At 41.3% G+C, this 20069-nt stretch overlaps 1 protein-coding gene across 1 annotated transcript in view; it reads right to left on the bottom strand.

The window, feature by feature from the left end:
• The window catches only part of LOC141166837 (serine protease HTRA1-like), a 37168-nt gene that overhangs the window by 11950 nt on the left and 5149 nt on the right, over positions 1–20069 (bottom strand). The window contains exons 3-7 of the mRNA XM_073653931.1: positions 17139–17333; positions 16565–16597; positions 4383–4497; positions 3952–4009; positions 1534–1629 (exon numbers count right to left, since the gene is read on the bottom strand). Of these exons, the coding sequence (XP_073510032.1) occupies positions 1534–1629; positions 3952–4009; positions 4383–4497; positions 16565–16597; positions 17139–17333 (497 nt within the window). The remainder of the gene's footprint in view (positions 1–1533; positions 1630–3951; positions 4010–4382; positions 4498–16564; positions 16598–17138; positions 17334–20069) is intronic.

Raw genomic sequence — 20069 nt, 5'->3', positions numbered from 1 at the left:
TGTTGAAAAATAAATGATGGTCCAACTAAAACGCAAACCGGATGGAATAGCATGCCGCTGCGAGATGCTGTGGTAGCCATGCTGGTTCAGTATGCCTTCAATTTTGAATAAATCCCCAACAGTGTCACCAGCAAAGCACCCCCACACCATCACATCTCCTCCTCCATGCTTCACGGTGGGAACCAGGCATGTAGAGTCCATCCGTTCACCTTTTCTGCGTCACACAAAGACATGGTGATTGGAACCAAAGAACTCAAATTTGGACTCATCAGACCAAAGCAAAGATTTCCACTGGTCTAATGTCCATTCCTTGTGTTCTTTAGCCCAAACAAGTCTCTTCTGCTTGTTGCCTGTCCTTAGCAGTGGTTTCCTAGCAGCTATTTTACCATGAAGGCCTGCTGCACAAAGTCTCCTCTTAACAGTTGTTGTAGAGATGTGTCTGCTGCTAGAACTCTGTGTGGCACTGACCTGGTCTCTAATCTGAGCTGCTGTTAACCTGCGATTTCTGAGGCTAGTGACTCGGATAAACTTATCCTCAGAAGCAGAGGTGACTCTTGGTCTTCCTTTCCTCGGGCGGTCCTCATGTGAGCCAGTTTCTTTGTAGCGCTTGATGGTTTTTGCAACTGCACTTGGGGACACTTTCAAAGTTTGCCCAATTTTTCGGACTGACTGACCTTCATTTCTTAAAGTAATGATGGCCACTCGTTTTTCTTTACTTAGCTGCTTTTTTCTTGCCATAATACAAATTCTAACAGTCTATTCAGTAGGACTATCAGCTGTGTATCCACCAGACTTCTGCACAACACAACTGATGGTCCCAACCCCATTTATAAGGCAAGAAATCCCACTTATTAAACCTGACAGGGCACACCTGTGAAGTGAAAACCATTTCCGGTGACTACCTCTTGAAGCTCATCAAGAGAATGCCAAGAGTGTGCAAAGCAGTCATCAAAGCAAAAGGTGGCTACTTTGAAGAACCTAGAATATAAGACATATTTTCAGTTGTTTCACACTTTTTTGTTAAGTATATAATTCCACATGTGTTAATTCATAGTTTTGATGCCTTCAGTGTGAATGTACAATTTTCATAGTCATGAAAATACAGAAAAATCTTTAAATGAGAAAGTGTGAACTTTTGGTCAGTATTGTGTATATATATATATATATATATATATATATATATATATATATATATATGCACACAAACGCACATGTAATGTATATTTATTTAGTTTTACAATCCCACCTGTGACTTTAAGAACCAGGCTATTTAGAAATAAACCTATTAGGCATTGTGACCAAAGTGGAAAGTCAAGAGCTGTAATATTGGAGAGATAAGGACAAAAAACACCACTGTCACTTAATATGAACATCATAGAGGATGGGTGTCATCCTTTAGGGACCTTCCTTGATGAACCACAATGTTGTGTTAGACTTGGTCCGTCCCTACATAACCATGAATGTTGCAGGAGAAATATCTGACCAAACAATTGACATGTTCAATAATACTACATGTAGTCATTGTTTTTTTACCTTGCAGCTGCAGTTCCCGCAATGACCTCAAACACGTATACTCCAGAGTTGACATCAGGGAAATCTTTATCCCTCATCTTGAGTTCACGGATAAGACTGCAAAATATAGAGTATTATCCCTCAATTTTCGATCACTGGAATCATTGACCTTCATAAGTTATGAAATAAGCTTCGAGATATTTTTGTGGTAGAACGTAATTCACTTAAAGGATTACTCCCATCTTTAAAAGTTCTCACCTATCCAGAGTATTGGTAATAACTTGCAAATCTGTTGAATCCTGACTGCTGGGTCTCCCACCTCCCGAGATCAGGGCTCTGAACTCTCACTGTAATGGAACAGTGGCCACACTCGTACATTGACCACTCCAACCTTAGTTATATCTCCACAATCTCCAGCAGTCCCAAAAAGAATAAAAGAAGCAGACAATGGGGAAATCGGTGCGTTTGGCCTAGTTTTATGCGAAGTATGTAGACAGCTTAGGTTGACCAATCTATCTGTATCTATAAGTAAGCAGACTCGGCTTCGCTGAACATGAATGTTTTCACGTAATCTATAGTAGCGAAACTGTTGGAGAAATAATGATGAGGCATGTTTAAATACATCCTGTCCCCCTTCCGACAGCAGACTTTGGGTCACAATCGGGATGCTCCCATACCCATTCAATTGTCACCAGTGTTTATAACCAATGTAAAAGTGTTCTTTCATGAACAACATTTATTATTAGGTGATAAATGTACGATCGGTGGGGTCTATAGGTTGGGCCCTCCACTAATAATAAGAATGGGTGTCCTGTGTCTCCCTTGTGAATAGAGCAGTTGTGTACATGTGTAATCGAGGCTCCTATAGATTCAGAAAAGTGAATGGACCAGTGGTCACACTGCGCACTACTGTTTCATTTACATAGATGGCATGGGACCCCCATTATCGTAATTGGTGGTGGTTGAAGTGGTCAGACCTGCAGTGATCATATATTTATTACCTATCCTGAATTTTTTGGGCACAGAATTTTTTTAGGTAAATTACTAAATTATTATTATTATTATTATCATTATTAACGGCCTTCAGCTCAATCTCGGGCCATGGCGACTTGATGTATGAACGATCTGTAGGAAGATCGATCTTGTACGAGCCTAGAGAGGTCCACCAGGGTCTTCTTCACAGTTATCTTGATTGTATCAAGTTATCGGGTTGCTGGTCTTCCTCTTTGTCTTGTTTCTTCTATTCTTCCAACCATTATGTTCTTCTCCAGTGATTGCTCTCTTCGTATGATGTGTCCAAAGTAGGCAAGACGTAGCTTGGTGATTCTTGCTTCGGGTGTCTGGCATAATATGTTCCAAAATTGATTTGTTTGTTCTTCTTGCCATCCATGGTATTGCTAGCATCCTTCTCCAGCAACACATTTCAAAAGTGTCGATTCCTCTTCTGTCTTGTAAAAATTGCTAAATAGCCTTATTAAAAATATTCAACCACTTTGCTGCTGAAGAGTGTAAGTTCTTTATCTAGCTAAGTAATTGACTGAAATGTTTAAAATCCTTCAGAGCTCCTGCTCCTGGTTTTGATGTCAATCTTTACTCTCTCTCTCTTCCTACTGTTAGTGTTAGAGATGGAAGAGGGATGGGAGGGGATTGCACATAGTTCTGCAGTGGACAGGAGAACAGACAGAACAGGCTATAGAAAAAGAGGAAAGCAGATGTAGAAGAAATAAGTGCAGGATCGAAGCTGTGCTAATCAATGAGCTAATGAACACAGCCGCACAGATACACAAAGAGATCACATCCAGCCTATATTACTGGAAGAGACACTCCCAGTAGAGAATAATTTAAAGACTATCAGGCTGCAACTGATGGTCAAGAAAGAATGGGCTTTCTAGGCAAAGAGGAAAGCACATGGAGAAGAAATAAGTGCAGGATAGAAGCTGTGCTAATCTATGAGCTAATGAACACAGCAGCACAGATACACAAAGAGATCACATCCAGCCTATATTACTGGAAGAGACACTCCCAGTAGAGAATAATTTAAAGACTATCAGGCTGCAACTGATGGTCAAGAAGGAATGGGCTTTCTAGGCAAAGAGGAAAGCACATGGAGAAGAAATAAGTGCAGGATAGAAGCAGTGCTAATCTATGAGCTAATAAAGATTGCAGCATAAATACACACAAATATCACATCTAGCCTATATTACTGGAAGAGACACTCCCACGAGAGCATAGTCTGAAGCCTGGGTCAGGCTACACCTGGTGGTCAACTCAACGAAGATTGCAGTCTGTAACTTAGTGCAATTGTATAAACTAAAGGTAACCACTAACATATGTAAACTCATTTTTCCCATGCCAGAGGTGTACATATCATTTAAGCAATGCACTTTACAATGTATTTGTGCATTATGAAGGACACATGATCCAAAAAGAAAACTGTACCTCGAAGACAGCTGTAACATCCTCACCCCCATGTATTTCTTTCTTGAAATGGCCTTTCCTGTAGAAATGAATATGGATCAGTAGCTCTAGTTTGGATTCAGGATATCAGGACTACGTCACCTACAGATCATGAAGTATCTCAATCAATCCTCAGACTTATCTACTGCACATGTACTATGTATAGGTTATAACAGGATTGTATTATAGTCCAGTGGTCAGGTCATGTTGGGAGTTGTAGTATTCTATGTATACAGTATATTGAAGTTGAATTGTATTAAGATCATCTACAGGAGTCAGGTCATGTCGGGAATTGTGGTTTTCTGTGTATAGTGTTTAATAAGATTGAAAAATGACTACTTCTAGTGGTCAGATTCTATCAAGTGTAGTTTATGTATTATATACTATTCATTTTTGGGACACTAAAGTTTTACCTTTTAGCTGACGGTCATGTGATTCAGCCAGGAATTGTCGTATTCTGTCAGATGGAATAGCAAATGATATACCCGCTGTCACTTTCAATGTGTTTATGCCGATGACCTCACCGTCCTATAAGAAAAGAGAAATCCAGGACACAATCAGTGATCTGTAAGAGAGGATTACACTGATCAAGAGATATCAGCAAAAAAAGGTTATGTGGGTCATGTCATCAGCATAACATCCACATTAATCTGTACGTTCTACACGAACACTCATTAAGGCACACTAGAGATAACCTTCATAAAGTAAATGGATGATTGGTGGTAATCCACCTCATTATCTATGGTCTATCCCTAGCGAGTCAACCACCTTATCTATGGTCTATCTCTAAGTAATCCACCCACTTCTCTATGGTCTTTCCCTAGATAGTCCACCATCTCTCTATGGTTTATTCTTAGATATTTCACAACCTTATCTATGGTCTATTCATAGGTAGTCCACCACCTTATTTTATGGACTATCCCTAGTTTCTACACACCCTTTATCAATCCACTATCGCTAGGTAAGCTATCACCTTATCTTTGGTCTATCCCTACGAAGCACACTACCCTCATTTTTGGCCTATTCCTAGGTAGTTTAACACCTTTCTATAGCCTACTCCTAGATAGCCCACTACCTTATCTATAGCCTTTTCCTAGGTAGTCCAGCACCTTATCTATAGTCTATTCCTAGCTATTCCACCACTTTATCTATGGTTTATCCTTATGTAATCCACCACCTTATTTATAGTCTATTCCTAGGTAGTCCAACACCTTGTCTAGCAACTATTCCAAGGTCGTCCAATTCCTTTTATATACAGTAGCGTATTCCTCTGTATTCCATCAACTTATCTATAGTATATTCCAAGTTAGTCCACCAACTTATCTATGGTCTATCTCTAGGTATTCCACCACCTTATCGATGGTCTATTTCAAGGTAGTCTGTACTATCTTTGGTTTATCCCTAGGTGGTACATCACCTTATCTATGGTCTGTCCCTGGATACTACACCATGTTATATATATCGTCTATCCCTAGGTTGTCTACCACCTTATTTATGGTATATCCTTAAAGCCCCCATACCCATTAGACTAATGTCGGCTGGACTCACAGATGTCAACGGGTTTGATTAACAGTATGGGGGTGCTGGCTGACTGATCATTGGGGGAAATGTCAATTTGGCATATCCGATCAAGGACTGATGAGCACATTGTTTTTTCGAAGATAAGCCGCTGGCCAACATGCAGCTGACGTCTTTCATAGGGAACATAGGAGAGTTCACTAAAGTGAGCGCTCTTGTGTATGATAGAGTCGGCTGAGATGGATGTTGGCTGAACCATCAACCAAAGCATCGTTTGTTTGACAGCCATCTAATGTGTATGTCTGGATTCTGGCAGTACAGTGCCTCATTGATGGTTTGTTTCTAGGTAGCCCACCACCTTATCTATGGTCAATCTCTAGGTAGTCCACCACCTCTCTATGATCTTTCCTTAGGTAGTCCAACACCTCACAATGGTTTATCCCTAGGTAATCCACTCCACCACCTTATCTATTGCGTATTTTTAGGTAGTCCACCACTTAATGTATGGTCTGTTCCAAGGTAGTCCACCACCTTATTTTTTTGTCTATCCCCCTAGGTAGTCCATTACTTTACTGTCTATCTCTATGGTTTTTCCCTAGGTAGTCCACCACCATGGCTTATCCTTAGGTATTCCACCACCTTATGCTATATCCCTACTTACTTTACCAACCTTATCTATGGTCTATCCCAAGGTAGTCCACCACATTATCTCTGGCTTATTCCTAGGTAGTCCACCTCCTTATCTATGGTCTATCCCTAGGTAGCCCACAACCTCTCTATGGCCTATCCATAGCTAATCCACCATAGCCATGGACTATCCTTAGTTACTACACAAACTTATTGATATGACACACACTCTTTTTCCACAGGGACTTAATCCCCAAAAAAAGAAATTAGTATATTAATCAACCATAAAAATAAATTTTATTATGTCAAAAAATGTAAAACAATAAAATACAGTGCTTCACAAAAAAGCTTCACTGCCGCGAACGGAAGTTCCATGGTTAAAGAAAGTTTTCATCCTACGCATGTGCCACTGAAGGTTGGGTCCTGACCGGAAGTAGCAGAGCGTACACCGGCTAACGATGCGAGATTCACATTTCCACTATATATATATCACACATGCGGCATACCAACTATAGCTCCCTGAAGAAGGCTAGACGAAACGCACGTCGGGGCGACGGGTGGGCGGTTGCACAGAGCACTTTATCAAGGTATTAACCCTTTTGATATTCACTCTCCTATTCATTCTTATTTAATGTATTCACATAGTCATTGGAAAACTGTGTGTAGAATTGTTGTTGATTGGCAGCTATTCATTATTGTTTAAACATGTCAGTCCATACTTACCTATTCCTGTATTACACAGGTGGTACTCAATGTTTCAACACCGTTTTCCCCATATGCACATAACATGTGTTTTAGCCACAAATTGGGTTTGTCCTTATTCTATAGGTCTTCTTTACATATTTCATAACATAAAGGTTTTTTAATGAAATATTTTCTCATCAATTGTCTATGCATGTAAATCAATTTGCTACCCGCTCTTTTTTGTGAAGCACTGTATTTTATTGTTTTTAATTTTTTGACATAATAACATTTATTTTTATGGTTGAATAATATGCTCATACAAATTTATTTTTTGGGGGATTAAGTCCCTGTGGAAAAAGAGTGTGTGTCATGCCAATATTGAGTTTATGACCAGAATTACCACATAGGATTCCATTAGTGGAACTTTGTCGTTAATACAAACTTATTGATGTTCTACCCTTAGGTTGTCCACTACTAGTAAAGATGCAAATGTTACGATAGATAGATAGATAGATACAGAAAAAAATTAAAGCAGCACTAGCTTTATAGAGGACATCTGAGTGCCAAGCCTCAATTTTGAATATAGGAAACAAATGGCGGCAACACTCCAACAAATAAAGTGCAAGATTACTGGCGGGACTTTATTAAGCCCATGTAATGACGTTTCGGTTCATAGTGTGAATCTTTATCAAGGTTCACACTATAAAACGAAACTTTGCCACTTGGGACAGTACTCTTGCACTTCATTTTTTGGAGTGCTGCCTCCATTTGTTATCTATAGATGGACCGATAGCTCCAGAGAATTTAGTAGAGTATCTGCTTTTTTTACATTTTACAATTGTGGAAATCCAACATCTCAGTATTACTATTTATTCCCGCCTTTGTGTCGTAATGTAGTGATAGATGTGGAAAAGCTAGTTGAACAAGTTTCCTTGATATTACTATCTGGAAACATCTGGGGTGAAAAATACAAGAACAGACATGTGGTCGAGCGGCAATCTATCATGGGAAATGTTTGACAGGATAAGCGCAGTCACTACAGAAAAATATACAATTAAGCTATTGGATCTCCTAATGATATATATCACCGAATTGCATGGAGGCCGTCAGCGGTCTTACCCCCCAGGACTATATTTTTACATTACAGATTTAATGGATAAAGTAAAGTGATGTGTAAGGAAAATAGTAATCCGTTTACTACTTCTAACTACATCATTATAAGCAGTAAGCAGAGATTTCACCATGGATGATCCAGCCCTCCTCACTACTCTACAATGCCATCACCACTACATCTAACATTTCTGTACCATTTTTATGATAAGTGATTAATATGTGATCATATAAGGTCTAACACTAGAGCAATATCAAATATATCCATGTTATTTTCTGGTTTATAGAGTAAAAAGCTGGAAGGACAAATAGGGTCTCATCCGGATAATAAATTGGAAAAAATGTGGGCAATAGGGCTCAACTGGTCGGGTTGTGTGCTCACAACCACTAGAAGGCTTAGGCTGCTGCAGACCCAGGATTATGGAACCATAAAAGACTGGAATAAAATGGGTTAAAACTGCGCTGCCGTCAGAAGGATGATGAGGAGACAGGAATCCAAGATTCCAGTTTATTAGTCAACGCGTTTCAAAGTATCAACATTCTTCATCAGGACAGATCAGCGATCACTGTGGTTTGTCCTGATGAAGAAGTTTGATACTTCAAAACGCGTTGACTAATAAACAGTAATCTTGAATTCCTGTCTCCTCATCATCCTTCAGATGGTAGCGCAGTTTTAACCCATTTTATTCCAGTCTTTTATATTTACTGGTTTATAACATTTGTTTTTTTTTTTAAAAAGTGTATAAAAAATGAGATTACTATAATTGTTTTTGCACCATTATTTTTTATTAACTTTATAGCTAAAAAAATCTCTTTTACTTTTGATCTTTTTTTTTTTTACCTATAATGTACTGGTGTGTAAAGATATATTTCTATGTACCAGTACATTATGCCATTGAAGAATAAATATACAGTTTAGATCTTTAGGTAGAGAAAATTCTCTGAAATGTAATATGGCATTCTGTGGCTCACTGTTAAGGTTTCTGCCTCCCAAGCTAGAGGGCTTTGAATCCTGGGTAGGACTTGATTCAAGAAAACAAATTAAATATTTGAAAGCATCTAGTGATCACAGTAAACTAAAGTTGTCTAAATCGAGGTTGACAGTCTAGTGTATGGCGGCCTCCTGACTCTCCCCTAAGAGATGATGTTGGGGGAGAGAAGGATTAGGCGTCACCCATGTGTACACATGCATATTAACAGATATATAAAATATGCACATGTTCACACATTGTACATACATTAACACATTAAACACAAATATACATTGTACATATATGCATACTAGCATATATAAGATACACACACACACACACATACTGTATATATATAGTAAAACATATACATATAATATACACAGGTGCGCATTACACATATATACAGTACATGCATCCTGTAATTTCTACCAAAGTATGCCAAAAACCCACCATGTGTGAATATACCATTAAAAGGAGAGATGACCTAGTATGCCACAAAATTTGTACTGCAATCTCTTTACTGATGGACATTTTTGTTTAGATGATCAGAAGAATGTTTTTGTTTTGAACTTCATAACAACCATAACTTTTTCATTTTTACATAAACTTTGCTCTATGATGTCTGTTTTTTTTGAGAGAGACAAGAGGTAGGTTTTATTTTGGGGCCATTTTACCATACACTTAGTTAAGCGTTATCTTTATATTACCTTTTATTATGGGTTAAATGGAAAAAAAAAAGACATTTGCACCATTTTTATTTATTTCCTTTTACCAATCGTCATAAATAATATGTTAACTTTATTATATGGGTTGTTACACTTCCACAATATCAAGCATGTACATGTTATTTACTGGTTTGTAATGTTTATTTTAAAAAAAAGTGTATAAAAAAATGAGATTATTATAATTGTTTTTACACCATTATTTTTAATTAACTTTATGGATAAAAAAATCTCTTTTACTTTTGATCTTTTTTGACCCATAACGTACTGTTGTATAAACATGTATTTCTATGTACCAGTATATTATGCCAGTGAAGAAGTACACCATTAGACCCTTAGGTAGACAAAATTCTCTAATACGTAAAAGTACAGTCTGTGGCTCACTGTTAATGTTTCTGCCTTCTATTTTTTATTTTTATGCACCATTAATTCCATGGTGCTGTACATATGAAGAAGGTTTACATACAAGATAAATGTATAAATTACAATGTACACATTAACAGTGACATACTGCTACAGAGTGGGAAAGCACGCTGCTCTCATGGGCTTACAATCTACTGGGTAATGGGGAGAGAGACAGTAGGTTGGGGGGGTTTGCAGCAGCTCCGGTGGTGGATTGGTGGCAGTGGGGTCATTGCAGACTGTAAGCTTTCTTATAGAGATGAGTTTTCAAGTTAAGTATGAAGGTTTCAAATATGGGAGAAAATCGGACGTGTTGGAGCACGGAATTTCAGAGAATGGGGGATGATAGGGAAAAAAGAAGGAGGTCTTGTAAGGACCGGAGATTACATGTGGGCAGATATCGGGAGATTTCTTTCGAGATATATGGAAGAGAGAGGTTATAGACATCCTTGTAGGTAATTTTTAGTATTTTAAGTTGGGTTTGTTGGGGAATTGGAAGTCAATAAAGAGGGGAAAGGTGGAAGAGTAGCAAGGGAAGAGGTGGATTAATTAAACAGCAGAGTTAAGGAGGGACTGGAGAGGTGAGAAAGAGTTAGTTGGAGGCCATAGAGGAGAACATTGCAGTAGTCAAGGTGGGAGATGATAAGGACATTGCTAACATTTTAGTAGATCCAGAGTTGCAGAAGGGTCGAATTCTGGAAATATTTTTGGATTGAAAGTGGCAGGCGGTGGTAAGGGCTTGGATGTGTGGTTTGAAGCACAGGTGTCACGTCTGCCTGAGGCCACAGGCTCAAAAAGGCTACCTCAGACAGAGTTGGCACAAGCCACTCCATCTAGCAGATTCCTGAAGTACCCTGATACCCTTTATCCCCTATACAGGGATCTTGTTTTACAACACGATCCAGTGGATAGCTACTATGGAAGGGCTGTCATCCGAAAGTGCAAACCAGAGGTAGGAATGGTCGCCAAGCGGGTTCAAAGCCAAGAAGTCACGTCAGGACCAAAATCCTAAAACAAGCGGGTAGTGAAATATCAAGTCAGGGTCAAAGAACGGGAATAATCAGGACAAAACACAGAAGGTCTGAACCAGGATAGCTAAACCATTGACTGGCAGTGGGAGCTGGTTTTCAGGGGTTTATATAGAACAGCCCCACCCAATGCTGACAGCAGAAAGAAACCAAATCAACAAGATTAAACCCGTAGCTTCCGGACTGGCCAGAGCCACAAGTCCTAGGAATAAAATAGGATTGATGCGATCAGTCATGACCTGCAACAATGGTGTGGCGCCGCCAAGCACCCGAAGCAGAAACTGGTACAGATGTTACAACAGGGAGAAGTCACGAGTTACTACGAGGCAGCAGACTTGTGATTCAGGGGAAAATGTGATGTCATTTATTGTGATAGATAGATCTAGGGGTTTGAATGAGATGGAGGAAAAGATGATGAGTTTGGTTTTGTCAACATTGAGTTTTAGAAAGCGCAATGAGAAAAAAGAAAATATGGCCGATAGACACTCTGAGGTTCTGAACAGCAGAGAGGTGACATCTGGGCCAGAAAAAGTAGATCTGAGTGTCATCATAGGTACTGAAAGCCATTGGATTTTATGAGTTGTCCCATGCAAACAGTATAGATGAAGAAGAGTAGGGGTCCTAGTACAGATCCTTGAGAGACTCAGACAGAGTGAGGGCGATATAAGGTGGTATTAGGGAATGGGAGATGCTAACTGTGCGGTTAGTGAGTTATGAGAAGATCCATGAGAGGTCAAGCTCTTTGATGCCAAGGAAAGAGAGGATTGGTAGTAAAACGGTGTGGTTGTCTGTGTAAAAGACTTGCGTCTCTGCTACAGAAATTGACATGCTGCGGGTGAGTTTACGCAGCTTCAAAAACAAGCACAATGGGCATGGGATTTCTTAGAAATGAAATAAAATGAAGAATTAAATAAAAAAAATGCGTGGGCTCCCGTGTCATTTTCATAACCAGCAGAGGGAAAGCCAACCGCTGAGGGCTGATATTACTAACCAGGGAAGATGCCGTTAGCCAAAGATGTTCCCTGGCTATTAATAACAGCTCACAGCTGTTTGCTTAGCCTTAACTGGCTAGATTACAGGGGGACCCCAGAAAAAAATTGACGTAGGATACCCCTATAAAATCTAACCATCAAAGGCTAAACAGACAAATGTGAGCTGATAATAGCCAGGGAAGGGGCCATGGATCATGCCTCCCCCCCAAGGCTAGTAATATCAGCCCTCAGCAGCCCCAGAAATGGCACATTCATAAGATGCGCCAAATCTGGCGCTTAGCCTCACTCTTCCCACTGCCATATAACCATGGCTAGGGGGATAATAGGGTTGGGATTCATGTCAGCCTTGTATTGGCGGCTGACATGAAGCACAGGTTAGTAATGGAGGGCATCTATAAGATGTCCTTATTACTAGTAAAACCTTACTATAGTCAAGGTTTTGAAATAAAGACACGGCCAGAATAAAGTATTTTATTTTAAGTAAAATTCCATGGTTTTAATAATTTATTTAAAGATAAAAAACACTGTATACTCACCTAACGCCCTATCCCCGAAGCCCTCGTCTCCTGTAAGAAACCAAAAATAAAAAACAACCATATCCCTCACCTGTCCGCCATCATGACTTAATCCACAGTGTCCCATGACGAACCGGCTCACTTCTATAGCAGCCACATCAGCAATCACTGATGTGACTGTTGTAGAAGACAGCACTGTATACACTGACAGGAGTGCAACCACTCCTGTCAGTGTATAGTGCTGTGCTGCAGGAGTGAAGTCACTTGAGTTCAAACAGCTGAAGATCAGCTGTGAGCTCAAGTGCCCTCACTTACTGCATCAGTGTTGCGTGGGAAAATTCTCACGCAGCACCGGTGTCGTGATCTTCAGCTGTTTGAACTCCAGTGACCTCAGTGCTGGCAGCTCATTGCGATACACTGCGGGAGCGATCGCAAGGTCACATCTCCAGATGTGGCTGTGCTATCAGTGAAATCATTGTGGGACACTCAATATTATATATACTATGGTGGACAGGTGAGGATTATGGTGGTTTATTATTTTATCTTTATTTCAGGAGACATGGGCATTGGGGATTAGGTGTAAGGTGAGTATATGGTGTTTTTTATTTTTTTTTACAGGGGACGAGAACATCGACGATTAGATGTAGTTGAGTATAATGTGTTTATTATTTTTATTGAAATAATTATTTATTTATTTTAACTTTTTTTTTTTTTTTTCTTTCACTGCGCAAGCACTGGCTGCTGAGAGATTACTCGTCACATCAACGGTGCTTGCACTGCTTGTTTACAGTGACAAAAGGCGCCGGGTGATGATGGGGTAGTAGTCTCATCAGCCGGCGCCTATGACTTGCGGTAAGCTTTTTACTACGGGTAACTGTCACAGCTACGGGATCACACTGACTCCTGACATTGTGATCCCGCAGCGCTGTGACCGGCGGTAGAGATGTTATTGCCAATCACAGCCCTTTTTTCCCGCGCTGTAACGCCAATGACAGCATGGGAAACCAGGGATGTTCGGGGGCCCCGTTCGGGTTCGGGATTGGGTGCCCAAACACGGACATTTTTTTGATGTTCGGGTTTAATTGACGAACCCGAACATCAAAAGGTTCGCTCATCTCTAGTAGAGAGGTCATGAATGACATGGAGTTTATTACTGATGGGTCAGGCATTCCATAGTGCTTCAGAGAGAGCAGTGGAGCGGGGATCAAGCAAATGGGCTTTAGGTTAGGAGGTTGCAGTAATTTCTAGTAGCTGGGGAGTGATAGGAAGTGGAAATATTAGGTATTAGCTGTGGAGGTCCAGAATTAATGAGGAGAAGCAAAGAGAAGGAGAGGAGAAGGGGTAAGGAGAGTTCCCGGCTTGTTTTGTGTTTCAAAAATTAGGGATCTAAGGTTTTGGAGCAGGACAGCAGTTGAGGTCAAGTGAAGGGGTAAGATAGAAGGATAGATAAATATTTGTTCAGCGGGTGATGGGGTTTGAGAATAGCGAAGGACAGAATGGATTAGTGGAGCAATAACCGTAAGGGCATATGCAGTCATGGTGATAGAATAATTGCAGAAAATTAAAGGAAGATGCATTTAGGAATCAATTGTAGCTCTTACCTTCCGTTACATAGAATGTGTACTGTGATTGTTATGAGCCTGCATAAGTATAAGGACATGGCAGCCTCATAGGGCTCATGTACAGCTGAACCGGCTACACATACAGTAAATCCGTCCCTGGATGTTCTGTCCAATTTTGGTGCCTTTTAGGTTGGCTAGGCTATATTTATAAACTACATTTCTCCCCAACATTTCGCACGTGTGGTGGGTAGGTTCCTGCACACCCATTAAGGCAAACTTCCATTGCCGATATATAACTCAATTCTGAAAGGTACCAATAAGGGTCTGCATATATAATAGCAAACAGTCCTCAGACTGGATGACAGTGCAAAGACAAGTAATCGGGAAAGGAAAACCTCGAACTGCTGATGAATAGAGATGCTTTATTTTTGCCTAAATGGTTGATGATAAGCTCTGGCCGTTGGGATTAATTTGGCAAGAACAATATGCCTTTCATAAATAACTGGCAAATTATTTCTAACCACCTATATTTTATGGCTTACAAACCATTGACCATATACATAAGGTAAAGGTTAGCCAATCTCGCTGGTACCCTCATGTGGGATAGGAGCACCCTGGCCATCACCCATCATCTGCCTTCACGGATGTCTATTCTTATCGGTGTCTTTGTGCCTTCTCAGCCAATACCAGGGTGCTTGATTATGAGGGACTCAGGAGCATCCATCGACAGATATATCTTATCCACAACTATGGTGTACACCTTCTACCATTGGTCAAAAATCATGATCTCTCCATGGTGCTGAAAACAACAGCTCTTGTTTATTTTGTATAGGTCTCTACTCCATGATGAGTAATTAGAATGCTAGAACCATAGACTGTTAGAGTTGGAAGGGACCTCCAGGGTCATCGTGTCCAACCACCTGCTCAATGCAGGACTCACTAAACCATCTCAGACAGCTGTCTGTCCAGCCTCTGTTTGGAGACTTCCATTGAAGGAGAACTCACCACCTCTCGCAGATATATCACATTTGTTACTGGAGGATATATATTATAATGTTGCATCCTCTCCTGTACTTTCTCTGCCATGAAACACTTTGTGTGAAGAGATTTAGCCCACAGACATGGTGGTGGTGAACATAAACTGTGTATTCCCTCTCTAAAAAGTAAGGTTGAGCCAGAGGATTGTCTGCTTTGGTCAATCCCCTATTGTCGGAAGGGTCATTTAAAACATGTGGATGACAGGTTGTCCCTCTGCTATAAATCCCACTGATCAACAGTAAAAGTGTTATATCTCCCTGCAGCGCCACCGCAGGTAAAACAAAGCATTGCACAATTCTCATTGAAATCAAAAGACCTTGTGTGTAATGTGTGGATGTACAGGGTCCTCCAGAATGAAAGATGCACTCACAGCGCTTAATCATATTAAATTGAAAAGTAATTAAACTTTCATTTTTCTTATAATTTTGTACAGCATGGAAAGTTATGAAACTTTGTAAATCACTTTATTAGGGAATTTGTCTTCATTCCGGAAAAAAAAATGCATATAAGTGACTTCCAAACCACCTGCTTTTCTCCAGTCTACTCACTTCATATGGAGTACAGATGATGGCAATGAAATGGTCAACTCAGACCCTGTGTCCTCCTCTGAGTGTTCTGCTTAGGGCGCATTCAGACGGCTGTATAAATCGGACCTCAGTGCTCGGACTGGCCGCAGCTCTCCTGCCTGGAGCGTGAAAGCTGCATAGAAATATAGGAAGCTGTCACGCTCAGGTCAGGAGAGCTGCTGGCCAGTCCGAGCCTTGTGATTTGATCTAGGTCCAATTTATACATCTGTCTGGCTGTGCCCTTATCAGAACAATGTACTGCAGCCTCTCATCCCCAGAGTTAGTGAGACACAGGAGCTGAACTGACCCATCACTGCCATCATCTGTTCTCCAAATGAGTACTTTCTGATATCAGACAGGAAAATAGAGAGTTTAAAAGTCACTTAAATGTAATTTTTACAAGAATGAAGACAAATCTCATAATAAAGTTATTTATTTCATAACTTTCTATGCTGGAGACATGCAAATTGCCTCTTCAGACAGGAAGAGGACTAGACCTCTAGCACCACCTACAGGAAGTAGCAATCCTAAAAGTCAATATCGACTCTCTAACAAGCCTTGTCACGTGACTTAGGATAAAAGCCAAACCAGAATCTCAATTTGCAGACTCTGTGTTTCGGGGTACTGCCCCTCGTCAGTGCAAAGTGTGATATCTGGTTCGGCTGGGTGAGAGGCATCTGACTGGGATCCAAGAGGTAACATTTCTCCTTGCGGAGAGTGACATGTTAAGCATGTCAAGGTGGAGACAAAATTATAAAAAAAGCAAACTAAAAGTTTAGTCATTTTTTAATCACAATATTAAAGCATAAATCAGTAATATCAATGTCATTGTTAATAAGGTCGCAGTGACGACTCACCAGGTTCACCAACGGTCCCCCAGAGTTTCCATACTGATAAAAGAAAGAAAATAATGACTATTAATGACACACTCTCTAATCAGGTAAAGACCACCATACACACATTCATGGATCCAGTTGGATGAACACGTAGGTGGGCTGCGCTGCTGGAGTAAATCAATTCTTCAGAAATGATGATGAGAATAAGGTTTTTTTTCATTCACAAAGCGTTTCAACACCGTAGCGGCGTGAAAAAACATCTAAATTTGGTCTTGTTTTTTTTCACTTTATAAAGATTGAAACACGTCGTGAATAAAAAATCTTATTCTAATCATTTCAAAAGAATTGATTTACTCCAGCAGCGCAGCCCTCCTTCGTGTTCATCCGACCGGATCCAATATCTCTTGGAGGATTTATCCACCAGCCATGGGGCAGCTGCTGGTTTTCTTCATGCCTACGTAGGAGTTGTGCCTGTGACATCTCCACCAGGTGAGTGTAACCAGCGATCTCCCGCTCTCCCTCCATAGGGTATCACATTCTTATTCCCATTTCTAGATTTATTCATATATAATTCATAGAGCAGCCGAAGACTCACATTAATGATGGCGTCTGTCTGGATGTAATCCATGTCGGAATCTTTCAGACCTAGTTCCTTCCCTCCTCGTTGGGTTGTGCTGATAATCCCGGTGGTCACAGTGTTCTGTAGAGAGAACGGGCTGCCGAGCGCGACCACAAATTCTCCAGGCCGAAGGTCAGACGATCGGCCCAGCATGAGGACTGGAAGTGGAGCCTGTAAAAGGGGATTTTACCGTTTAATGAGGCTTCTAATGGGATGAGCTACAGTATCTGGCACATATGTAGTGGTGCAATGCTGTGCCGGGATCACAATAAGGAGGTCAATAGGCACTATGGCCCCTCGTTCAGCTGAACTCTCGGAGGCCTGGACCACACCGTTCACACATTGAGGGCCAATCCTAAACGAATAGGATATAACTTATATTCATTGACAGTAAGAAAGAAAATACAAAAAAAAACAATTCAACTGAGAAAATGGCCAACCCACTGGACTCCTGTTGTGCCGTCAGTCTTGATTTCAATAGCTAAGTCAGCCCCTTATCTGTCCATGTATCGGCTGTGATAGAGGAGGGGGATGGCTTTGCTGTTAGAATAAGTAGTCAGCCAGCCCCCTTCATATACATCACGGGAGCAGTGTCCTATATGAGTTGTTAAAGTTATATAATTTACTTTACAATGCAGGTTACTTTTTTTTTTTTTTGAAGGGGAGGTAAAAGGGGGACAGGTAAATTCCTTTATTATAGTTCCTAGCATGTCTTAAATGCATAAAAAAATGTACAAACCACAGAGATGTTTTTAAAGCAATAAAATGAGGCATACAGATCTGCTCTAAACACCAGTGGATCCAGCGAAGGCAACACTGGTGGTGGTGGAATCGATTTTCTTAGGTCACCTGACTGCCAAAGCTTGTGATTGGCTGTAGCGGTCAAGTGATTGGATCAGCTCAGCATTAGAGACTCATTACAGCTTGTAATAAATTCCAAAGAAGGTTTTACAATTCCATAAACTTCAGAGCTGAAATCACAAAAATCTCTCCTGGCTTAAAGGGATTGTCCCTTTTCAGTTAATCTTTGTCACCAGCCTCAGTTTACCATCCCGTATTCACCCTTCTTAGGTCCACCCCTGAGTCTCCATTACTGCAGTCAATGTCTGGTATTCGCTGCAGCGTTGATAACTCGTCGTTAGCTCTGTGGCCGGTGGCTCTGAGCGGGGCAGTCCGTGCACACTGGCTGAGCCACTGAACTTACTGAGTTAGTGCCGCAATGTCAACTGTGCAGCCAATGCAAGACTCCCGGAGCTGCGACAGAGACTCGCCGGTGTACACAGGGATGGTGAGTTTTGTTTGACTAAGGCAGAAGATTAAATGAAACGAGAGTGCCCCTTTAAGGTCTGTACAGAACTTACTCTCAGGATTTACCATGTGTCGAGTGCAGTCTTAAACCGTGAACTGTACAATAATCTAATATAGGAACCAAAAAATCTAACAGCCTTTTTTCATTATAGGATATCAGCCAAGCAGCTAGGGATGTGTCTGATAAAGTTTTTGGTGACAATCAGCAGAATTGTGAGTGCAGCTCTGGAGTATAATACAAGCTATAATTCATGTTCTGCACAAGCCAAGTTATATAATGTATCTATAAATGACTTTCCTTTTTATGCAGATTGGTTCCTTAAGTGGAAGCCACACAAGAAGCCATGGTGCTTTTTTTTCCCTAGGCTCCTCTTATGAATTTTGGTGCAGCCTACCAGTTTGCTAGTGGAAGGGCGCAGAAAGACGGCCGTATAGCTCGTACAAGGATCACATCGCACTGCACGGAGTGGCCTGGAGTGGTCCATCTTTTCCATTGTCTCTGTTTGAGTACATAGGACTGCACTCAGTTGAAATCTGAGTGCAGTCCGATGTTTCACATGCCCCCATAGACGGGTATGGGTGCGCGTGATCCGAATATTGGAGCCACATGCTGCAATTGTTTTCTCATGCCGGACCGGCATGAGAAAATAATCTAAGATCTGCACATCAAATAGTACCTAAACCCTGAAGCTGCACCGGCGGTACCTGAACCCTGAAGCCGTCCTAGCAGTACCTGAACCCTGAAGCCACACCGGTGGAACCTGAACCCTGAAGCCACCTCGGCAGTACCTGAAGCCGTACCGACAGTATCGGCAAAACTGACCCCTGGGGTCAGCAGCTGCAGTACCAGGGACTGCCTAGGAGTGGCGGCTACCTGCAGCTCAAGCCTGACTCCACCATCAGGAGCTCCAGTGAACACCTGGTAGCTGCTTAGCCACACCCCTCCTAGGTAAGCCTGGCCCCGTGGCACAGTGGGTCCACAAACCATGTGTGCCACGTGCGTGTGTAAGGTGCCCCAGCGAGGTAGTCGTGGGCAATCTGTGGCCCCTGCTCACTCTGGCACCCTACAGACAAGGTGTGTACTCCCTCTGATGTGCTGCAGTGTATGTGGTACTTTCCACTTACTTCAGACCAGTCGGTCACGTCTGTCTCCAGGCATTTCTCTTCTGGAACCAGGGCAGCAATAAATTCAGAGGACACGAGGTTCATAACCATAACTGGGACTTTACTTGGGGAAGAGGAATATGTACAATATTTACTGGCAGATATAATGGATAAGGCTCAACGGGTTGTCATCTTTCCCACAGGTACTGGATACAACTTCAGCTCTGGTTCTCTCTTTAAGTGAAGCATCTCTGTTGCCTTATTCTCTAGTCCTAGAGAATCTTCCTCACCAATGTCAGTATATCCGGATCCTAGTTCTCCACACATCTTTGAGTCCTGACTTCTTCTGCAGCCCGCAGACAGAATGTGTCCCCGGGTCCTCAATGGCTCTCTTGAGTTTCCCAGGCTGGCTAAGGGGACTCTTGTGGAGGGATTCTTCTCTCTGGTGATCTGCTGTCTGAGATACGGAGCCTGTCTGGCCTGTCTCAGTTACCA

The sequence above is a fragment of the Phyllobates terribilis genome, unplaced genomic scaffold (genome assembly GCF_046119375.1).
Source record: "Phyllobates terribilis strain yellow unplaced genomic scaffold, ASM4611937v1 Scaffold_11__3_contigs__length_659146591, whole genome shotgun sequence".
Classification (NCBI taxonomy): domain Eukaryota; kingdom Metazoa; phylum Chordata; class Amphibia; order Anura; family Dendrobatidae; genus Phyllobates; species Phyllobates terribilis.
This window is presented reverse-complemented; position numbering and strand designations above follow the sequence as displayed.